General features: G+C 28.2%; 2 protein-coding genes and 1 long non-coding RNA gene across 3 annotated transcripts; 2 read left to right on the top strand and 1 right to left on the bottom strand.

The window, feature by feature from the left end:
* Nucleotides 1-2524: 2524 nt before the first annotated feature.
* LOC115230442 (sodium-dependent proline transporter-like) lies at nt 2525-3739 on the top strand. The gene is made up of 7 exons (XM_029800636.1): nt 2525-2545; nt 2579-2690; nt 2721-2852; nt 2886-3092; nt 3308-3333; nt 3467-3601; nt 3632-3739. Exons 1-7 carry the CDS (start codon nt 2525-2527, stop codon nt 3737-3739), a joined length of 741 nt encoding a protein of 246 aa, XP_029656496.1.
* An 18-nt stretch (nt 3740-3757) lies between these two features.
* On the top strand, nt 3758-4758 carry LOC115230443. The gene is made up of 5 exons (XR_004997504.1): nt 3758-3887; nt 3918-4030; nt 4066-4194; nt 4229-4621; nt 4652-4758. It is a non-coding gene; the product is annotated as an uncharacterized LOC115230443 (long non-coding RNA).
* A 608-nt stretch (nt 4759-5366) lies between these two features.
* On the bottom strand, nt 5367-7686 carry LOC115230441 (serine/threonine-protein kinase 3-like). The gene is made up of 7 exons (XM_029800634.2): nt 7570-7686; nt 7131-7338; nt 6951-7100; nt 6638-6768; nt 5924-6544; nt 5618-5885; nt 5367-5586 (listed from the first exon to the last, which is right to left on the bottom strand). Exons 1-7 carry the CDS (start codon nt 7684-7686, stop codon nt 5387-5389), a joined length of 1695 nt encoding a protein of 564 aa, XP_029656494.2. The 3' UTR covers nt 5367-5386.
* Nucleotides 7687-9823: the final 2137 nt, after the last annotated feature.

The raw sequence follows: 9823 nt of genomic DNA, 5'->3' as shown, positions 1-9823 counted from the left end.
GATGTGGTTCAATACGCCTTAAACAATCGGAAAGTTCGTCTCGTCTCTACTGGTTTGGATTTTGGGGATTCTGGATTTAAAAAGTAGTTTTATAAAAAAATTATATTATATTTTTAGATTCAAGCATTATAAATTCCATCCGTCTATGTCTTTGACTCGTCGTTATTACCCTCATGTTCATAATGTAGATGGATTCTTTGTTGCTAAATTAGAAAAAATATAATTATGATTTTTTTAATTACTGTGTATTACATTTTTTAAGAGATCTGGTCAGCTTTTTTAGTATTTAGTCTAGTGTTTTCCAACTTTTTTGTGCTTGTGGTATTTAAAACCAGTGATTTGATAATCTGGCAATAGACCGCTAATTAGTAATTAAAAAAATCAGACAATGAAACAAAATACATTTTTTTTATTAATACCTGATTAAATTCAGAATCTGAATCATTTCCATGTCAATGGTCTTAAATTCACGGTTTGCAGTTTTTTGGAGATTTACACTTTATTTGTGAGACATATGTTAATAATATTTGTAGATGTAACTTGTCGTTTTCATATCATTTTAATTAGTATTGTTTTTTCTATTTTAATTTAATACGAATCCATTATTTTGATACATGATAAGATATTTGCCGGTATATTTATAATCTAGTCTCTCGAGTCAATATCATTTTTCAAATTGTATTCAAATTTTACAGAATTTTTATTAACTGCGTCAACTGTATATTTAATTTACAATCTGTTCAGTATCCTTAGTCAATTTTGAAGAATCTTGTTTGCTTACTATAATTAATTTGACAGATGCGAATTCATTTAGATTTCTACAAATAATTCTATCAATTAGAAAATTGGTTAAGATAAGTCGTGAAGGGTTTTTTGTTCAATTTTTGTCAGTAGTATGTTACAAATGTATACACCTCTAAATGTTAAAAAATTTTAAGTCTTTAAACGAATAACATTTGCCAAAGTAAAACAGTTTCAATACTAATACAAGGGAAACACAATCCTCAAATTCAAATGTCTCGTTTGAACACTAAATAATGGCCTCTTATTAACTGTTAATAATTAAATCATATCGACCGCAATAAAAAAAATTATACACACGCGTCCGCAATAAGAAAAAAAATTCAATTTCTTTTTAAATTTTAAATTTGAGGCTAAATTTTAAATTTGATTGTTTGGTCAATGAAATTAACTCAAATAAAATTCTGAAGCTTATAAACCCATTTATTTTTTTGCATAAGAAGAGCGGATTTTAGAAGAGCGATGAGTGATTTGTTCAATAATCGTTTAAATATTAATCTATAATCAGAATTAAAGCTATTGCTCATTTCGGATCCTGATTCATGATTTTAAAGAGTAAAAGCAATCAAAAACAAATGAAGTCAACTTCAAAAGATAATCATTCTGTTATAAAAATACTAGAAATACATTTTACGTTTCAAACAAGCTTTTATTTTAAAGTTTTTTTACTCATTCGAAAGACTCAGAAATTATCCAAGAATTTTCAAATGGATTTTCAATTACTTTTGGTGGACCTTTATTTTGTAATTTAACCGACACTTGAGTAAAATTCAGTAAAAAATGGTTTTTAAGAAACACAGATTTATATAAAAACATATGTTATGTATTATCAAACCTAAAAAGAGTATTCAAACGTTTCTTCCCTCTACTGTTGGTACAAATGATTTTTCACAAAATCTAACTCAAACATTTGTTTCAGAAAATATTAAAATCAAAATGTCAAAACAGTGTCAAAGTTTTGAGGGAAAGACGCGTTAATGAAATAATCGAATTGTTAATTAATGAAAAGATGTTTTTATTATAAATGAGACTAACATCGGTAAAAAAATATGTAAACATTTTTATTGAGAAAATAACATGTTCCACGTAATATCTTACTGCACATTTTTGGATTTTCAAGTCTTTTTGCTATTGCACATTTTATTTACAATCGTGTTTTAATGATAAAACTAAATTACTCTCTAGTAAATAGTCCAATTGCCTCCATTTTCTGAGAATATTCGATCTAGAAGAAAATAATTGTAAAATAAAAAATCTATTAAAAATAAATTTGAATGAAAATCTAAAAATTTCAAATGCAATTTTTTGTTTTTGGAAGAGTTGTGACTAGTTTAATGCTAGATCACTACATTTTTGGTGGAACGTTTGTTTTAATTTTTCATAACATTGAGGGCAAAAGTCGGAAATTTTAAAGCCGAAAACGTCAAATATTATATGATTTAAAAAAATTATTGCCGAAACTTTTTAGATCTACATTTTGTCATCTTTTGTTTTTTAATCAACATGATTGACTTTTAGGTGTTCAATTTTTGCTATTTTAGGTCATCTCTGTAGTTAGAATATAATAAAAATTACTGGTAAAAATACTAAATTTATTTGATTAAAAATTACTGGTAAAAATACTAAATTTTTTTGATAAAAAATTACTTGCGTTTTTAGAAAATTTTTTTGGAAAATTTTTAATTATTTTTAATATAAAGAAATGGTTAACCTATAATTTTTAATGCCTGAGTCAAAGAATCACGTTCCGAAAAATTTGATTAAATGGAATTCCTAGATCGATGAAAAGTGGAAAAATCATTTTGAATTTATCCTCTCAGTCGTTGGATATGCTATTGGATTAGGAAACATATGGAGATTCCCATATCTTGCTTATACGAATGGCGGAGGTAGTTTCACGTTTTTTGAATCACTTTTAGGAGCATTTTTGATACCTTATTTGTTATTCCTAGTTCTCACTGGAATCCCCATGTTTTATCTAGAATTTTGCATTGGACAGTTTAGTTCTTGTAGACCAATTAATGCATTTTCTATGGTACCAATTTTCAAAGGTTTTTTTCATATTTTTTGATATTTAATTACAGGAATTGGAATCTCAATGGCAGTTATATCAGGATTAGTTACCATGTATTATAATATTATTGTTTCCTACGCACTTATATACTTTGTTAAATCGTTTGCAAGTCAGCTTCCGTGGGAAACGTGTAACAATTCTTGGAACTCTATACATTGTACAGACAGAACACAAAATATCACAGTTAATATTTCTTTTTTAAAAATCCCTCAATTAGGTTATCATTATATAAATTATATTTTCAGACAAAATTAATCAAAATTTTTTATGCTTAAATGAGACAATTGCAGATTTCTTAAAACAAAAGAATATACATTCGGATGCTCTGGTTGATAAATTTTGGACTTATTTCAATTGCTCAACTTATAAAAGTATTTCACCTTCTGAAGAATTTTGGAAGTTTGTTTTTTAAAGATAAAAACATTTTTATAGAAATTACATCTTACAGCAATCTAGCAGTATTTCAGAAACCGGAAAATTTGTTCCGACTCTTGTCGGAGCTCTTGCTATATCGTGGGTTTTACTTTTTCTCTGTCTATCAAAAGGAATTCAATCGAGTGGAAAAGTTTAATTATTTTACATAGCCTATAGGTTGTATATGTTACATCAATATTGCCATATATCTTAATAACTGTAATGTTGGTTCGGGCCAGTCTTCTGCCAGGCTCACATAATGGCATTCTGTATTTTATTAAACCTGATTGGTCAAGACTGTTGGATAAATCTGTATTTATTTATTATTATCTGATATTATAGGTCTGGATAGCTGCTGCAACACAAATATTTTATTCAATGGGTATTGGATTCGGATCTTTACTACTGTATGCTTCATATAACGATTTTAATAACAAATTCGAAAGGTAATTACATATCCTGTTAACAAATAGTGATGCTGTTTTATGTTCATTAATAAATTGTGGAACAAGCATATATGCAGGTTTTGCTGTTTTCGCAATAATTGGACATTTGAGCTTAAAAACAGGGTTACCAATAAACGAAGTAGTTACTCAAGGTTACAAACATGATATAATATTTATTATAGGTGTGGGTTTAATATTTGTTATCTATCCCGAAGTTTTAAAAACATTACCTATCGCACCTTTATGGTCTTGCTTAGTATTTCTTATGATAATTTTAGTTGGAATTGATACTCAGGTAAATAACATTTTATATCTAATTTTGATTAATAGTTTGGAATGTATGAAGCTTGTCTTTCATTAATTTTTGATTCATTTTCATTTTTTAAAAAATGGAGAGTAACGGTTACATTTTTTTGTTGTTTCATATGGTTCATATTAGGTCTCCCATTAACTACACAGGTTTTTAACAATTAAAATTTAATTAAACAAATAGGCTGGAATTTATTGGCTTACGTTACTGGATACAAGAAGTGCTCAATTATCACTTATATTGGTTACTCTCTTGGAAAATATTGCTGTTTGCTGGATTTATGGTATAAAAAATTTATCTGAAGACATTTTAATGATGACCGGTAAAAAACCTAACTATTACTGGAAATTTACTTGGCTTTTAACTTGCCCACTAATTTTACTTGTATTAAAGTAATGTTTATTTTAGGGGATTCTAATATTTTCGATGGTTACGTACACTCCCATTACTTATAATAAAGTTTTAATGCCTGTATTTACAGAATATTTGGGATGGGGAATATTTCTAGCACCGGTCCTTTGTATTGTTGCATACGCAGTTTATATAATTAATAAAAAAGTAATTATACAAAAAAAGGTACTTTAAATGATAAAAATAATATTTAAGACCTTTAAATCCTTATTTCTCCCTAATTCCCGCTATGGACCAGTCAAAAATGAAAACAGGGATGGAAGTCGATATAAATTACACGGAACTAAATTGTAGCATCTAATACATGATTATCTTTAAACTAAATTGATTATTCTTATTAAAACAAATAAAATTTATTTAAAAATATTAATATTTGTGATGCAAAGAAGAATTTACCAATCTATTTCAAAGGACAATCCATTTGGTTTGCTTATATCAAATGCCAAGACCTTCTTTGAGAGACTTGTAAAATTTTCTGGTAAAAGATCAGACTTCTCATATTCATCATAAATATTAGTTAAGTACTGCTTTTCATTTTCAAAAAACTCTTGAATTATCTAAAAATATAAAAACTAGAAGAGATACATAATCTTCACGAAGTTGATCCAAAGTAGTAATTTTCTCAGAAATGTTTCTCTTAATACTTCCCCCGTCAAACGATTTATGCTGAACGAGATAATTAATATACATTTGCTGTTCGGGTAAACAAAATATTTTAAACTTTTTCATCTTCTAGATTTTGAAACTGTTGTTTGAAATAGTTATGGAGACGTTCAGATTCGTTCGAATAGTTCTCTTTAATTTGCTTAAATTCTTTAAACAATTCTTCATCTGAACATATAATCACAAATTATTAACTAAATTGTTTTTTCTTTGTGATCAATTTAATTTCTTTTTCCAATTTTTTAATTACAGGTTGGTATTCTGTGTCTAATTTATAAAAACTATCACGTTCTTCTTTAACCAAAAGAGAAAAATTCTAAAAATATTTAAACTAATCAGAACCATTTGAAATCTCTCATCTTGTTCTCGAGCTCGTATGTCATACACTCTATTAAGTGCCTCTAAAAGTAATTTTTCCATTTCTAGTTGATGGTTTCTTTTAATTTCATATAAATTTTTCTCACAGTCTAAAAATTGCTAAAATTTGAAAACAAATACCTAAAATTAAATCCATTTTTTCAGAATATGCCTTTAAATCAATATCGAAAATGGTGGTCATGCGGTTAACATAAAACTGTAAATTTCGTTCTGTGTTCTTGTTTTTGATTTCCGTAACAAAGTCCATTTCCTTAAAAGAAATCGAATTAATTGATACTTTAATTATCATATTTTTTTCGCATGATGACATGGTTAATCGGTCACTCACCTTCGCCTGACGTTTGTATTCTTGTTTTAGTGTTTTTCGATAAAACTTCACATCATCGCTCTATTATATATTCACAAGTCAGCTTATAAGAATTATACCTCCTGAGCATCCATTTTTCTTATAAATAGTTTGTAGGCGTTGCAGGCGTCCACACACGCTGAATACACTGCTGAAGTCCGTTTTTTAGAAATTTTTTGAAGATCACCAATCACTTTATGATAAATCTTGTTGACCATTTCAGAATGAGTTGCTATTAGCTGGTCGTAGGACTTTGTAGTTTCGATTTTAACGAACTTCAGAATTTTCCTATTTCTGTCTTGCCACTTGCGGTATTGGAGAAGATTTTTCTTTTTGAGATTTTTTCCAAGAACTGTTAAGTTTCTTCTCGTTATTTCGTTAGTTTCAGTCTTGGGGTCGTCTCTGCACGTTCTTTTCGTTTCTTTTATAACAAAATTTCCATCTTCGTCAATATAAGTACTTTGATGCATAAAAGTTTTAGATTTTGTTATTTTTCTTGGAGAATTATCTTGCAGAACTTGTTGAGACGTTCTTATTGAATTTTCTGAATTTGTATTAATTGGAATCGAGTCCAAAATTTCTTGATCGTTTGAAACCGATTTTTCGTCTTCGATAATTTCTTCCACCACCAATTCTCCAGAAAGAAAACAAACCAATGACTGCATTGCCTTTTCATTAAAATCTTTGGTTATAAAAGTATGCTAAAAATCAATCAATTATAATACATTTAATAAATTCTCAGTGGTAGGCCTTTCTGCAGGGCTTTTAATAAGCATAGAAGAAATGAATTCTACAAACGAATTTGACCAGTTATTAGTATTCTCAAACGAAGGAGGCTCCGAATGAATAATAACAAGTCCAACTCGCAGTGGGACTACTTCATCATGAGGCGGTTTGCCTTGAGCCAATTCAATCCCAGTAATTCCTTTTTTAATTAATCACTTTTTAATAAAGTTTAATTAATATTTGCAATATTTAATTAATATCAATCAATTTAATTATTTAAATGATAAAATATTCAAACTAAGTTCTAAATTATTATTTTTATATCGAATTTGTACTAAAAATTAAAAATGAATGACGCAATATATAATAATTGATACAAACCTAAGGACCAAATATCAGCACTTGTGTTGTAGCGCAAGTTGCTATCGGTTTCACATGAAATAACTTCCGGAGCCATCCAATAGGGGGTTCCTATAAAACTATTTCGGCCAATTTCTTCGGTATTCATCAGTACAGCCACTCCAAAATCAGCTATATGCTATTGAACTAAATAGGACATACCAATCTTGATAATGGCTGACTCATTTAACATGATGTTGCTTGACTTTATATCTCTGTGAATAATCCTCTGCTTGTGAAGATATGAAAGTCCGTACAAAACAGATCTCATCACCGCTTTAATCTGAATTTCAGATAACTCGTCTCCCGATTTGGCCAATTCCTCAATTATGAGGTCAAATGATCCAAATTTACAGAATTCCAAATATAGCTTAGGAATGTATCAAAAAATTGTTACATAAATCGTATTCTCTGGTTGATATAAGTAAGAGGTTATATAGCCAATTATATTTGAATGTTCCAGCTCTGAAAGGATTTCGATCTCATTTAAATAGTCTTCAATATCATCTTCTATTTTTATTTCCTTCAAGGCTCCAATTTGATTAGTTTTGTTATTGATTGTCTAGTTTATTGAAACTTAATTTAAACATGCCTTGTATACTTTCCCAAATGCACCGTCTCCAATTTCTGAAATATTTGACCAGTCAGTGTGACTATTGGAGGTGTCTTTGAGTTTTTGAATAAGTTTTGAATGATTTTTTGATGGAATCTGACCCATCCGTTAACTAATTCTATCAAAATGTTAATATTTGAAAAAAATAATCAAGTTAAAAAATGCAACATGAATACGAAGCGGTACAATGTATTTTTTAATTAAAACTATTTATTTTTGCAAGATATTTAAACTTTACATAAATGTATTTTTATATTTATATAAAAATATTATCTTTTCTGGTTACAAAAAGATTGTATTACCACTGTTTAATAACTAAGTACATTTGACCATCGCAAATTGGCCATTTTTAGTTCCTTAGAATTTTGTGGTTAATTTTAAAAAATAAAATCACTAATTTTTAAGAACAATGAGCAAATATTTGTCTTAAAAATTGGTTAAATGAACCAAAAAACGTTTTTAAGTTCTATTAGAATGAAATGTAATTCTAACTGTTGTTTCATTCATAATATTTGGTTTGTAATTTCTTATTGAAGATACTAGATAAACTTCATGTACAGTCTCAAGATTGGCCAAGAGTTCATTCTCTATTGCAGTTAACCTAGCCACAATATTCCTTAAATTCAATTTCTTATAAGGATTATAAACCGAAATATTTTTTTATTTTCCAGTAATTCCGTCAAATAGATTAACTTGCGTGTATAAAAATACTCTTGAGGATTGTATAATGCAGATATCAATTGGTAGAAGCAATCTTGTACTATTTGTTGAAATAAACAATATTTTTATTCATTCCAAATTCAGGGGGATACAATTTGCAGGGAAGTTGTTAATTAATGATAATAATTAAGACTGACCTAGTAACATTAAGAATGAAAAACCTTGGGTTCTGTTAGACGAAACTAAGCTAGATATTTATATTTAGTTTAGAATATATGTTTACGGTTAAATTGTAATACTGACTATTCAATTTTAAGTTTTCATTATTTTAAGAATTTTATTTATACAAAGTTCATAAGTACTTTTAAAAATGATATACTATATATTATTTTTTGCATCTAAAAAGTCGATTATTATTCCACTTTGAAACAAAATTAAAATCAGATAACTAACGATTACTTTAGAACAGCGGAAACTAGACTATGAAATAACTACAGAAGAAATACTACTTGATTTCCCGTGCCACTAGAAAAGAGACTCTCAATATCTATTCAGAAATTGCAAAAATCAAGGGTAAATTAAGAACCTCAGGCATGTGGTCTTGACAAACACGCTTTGAAAAATAATAGCCAACATCGTTGTCAAAAGAATGGATTGTCGGGTAGACTTTTACTCTTTGTTTATTAAGAAACAAACTTTGTGTGACTAGTTTAAGTAAATAAACAAATTTACATAAATTATTGAGCTGCTATTAAAACCTCAAATATCTTTGTTGTAACAAAGAGTAAGAATACAACTCTAAAGCTTGCTGTGTTGAAAATGGACGCGAATTCTGTCTATTTTACCGTAGATAGTTTACTTGTAATCATTACACTTAATTGATCGAACTAAGAATAAGTAACGTGGATATTAAAACTATCAAGCGTTTCAACGTCTTGTCTAAATTTGGAATTCCATCAAAGATATGATCAACCTCTTTAAATATGTTGTCTTAGTAGCTGAAATACAGTTCCACTTCAATTTCAAAAATTTACGGTGTCCGAGAAAAGAAATTGAACTTTCCATAAATCGAAATCAAAAATAAACAAATCAAATCCTATAAACTTCCTGAGCGATAATCTATCATTTCTTGAAGGCTCATTCTAATCTCCGATTCGTTAATATTTACTAAAAATGTGTAGGAACGTGAGTTAAGTAGACTAAATGTATGGGAAAGACTGATCAGAAATAACAAATAAAGATAAAATATTGGTTAAAATTCATTTATTTTAAGCCAGCATTTTTCTTATTTTTTGACTTTGGTTTGTCCAGTGTGCACCACTGCAAGGGGTGTCTTCTATAGAATGGATAACTTGGAAATGTAATCTGTAACAAAATTATTAAATAAAAATACAATCGCAGCCAGAGTAGTAGATATTAGAACTGGAATATAACAGTAAGAAAAACAATTTGCGACATAAGCGACAAAAAAACTGACAACCTATTGATATCATTTTTATTTATGGAAAATATACTGTTGTTGATACTACAAGGATAATCTGTATATAATAAGCTAATTTTTGACCATCGTGGTCCTAAATAT

The sequence above is a fragment of the Octopus sinensis genome, unplaced genomic scaffold (assembly GCF_006345805.1).
Source record: "Octopus sinensis unplaced genomic scaffold, ASM634580v1 Contig15572, whole genome shotgun sequence".
Classification (NCBI taxonomy): domain Eukaryota; kingdom Metazoa; phylum Mollusca; class Cephalopoda; order Octopoda; family Octopodidae; genus Octopus; species Octopus sinensis.
The sequence above is the reverse complement of the archived record's forward strand: the minus strand, read 5'-3'. Positions and strand labels throughout refer to the sequence as shown.

Excerpts from the sequence above, each read along its gene's own strand:
- LOC115230442 (XM_029800636.1), top strand. The coding sequence starts at position 2,525 with ATGCCTGAGTCAAAGAATCAC. Across the intron at positions 2,691-2,720 it reads TGCTTATACGAATGGCGGAG|GAGCATTTTTGATACCTTAT; the intron begins GTAGTTTCACGT and ends AATCACTTTTAG. Across the intron at positions 2,853-2,885 it reads TATGGTACCAATTTTCAAAG|GAATTGGAATCTCAATGGCA; the intron begins GTTTTTTTCATA and ends ATTTAATTACAG.
- LOC115230441 (XM_029800634.2), bottom strand. The coding sequence starts at position 7,686 with ATGGGTCAGATTCCATCAAAAAATCATTCAAAACTTATTCAAAAACTC. Across the intron at positions 6,545-6,637 it reads ATAACTGGTCAAATTCGTTT|CATACTTTTATAACCAAAGA; the intron begins GTAGAATTCATT and ends ATTGATTTTTAG. Across the intron at positions 5,587-5,617 it reads AAAAATGGATTTAATTTTAG|ACTGTGAGAAAAATTTATAT; the intron begins GTATTTGTTTTC and ends AGCAATTTTTAG.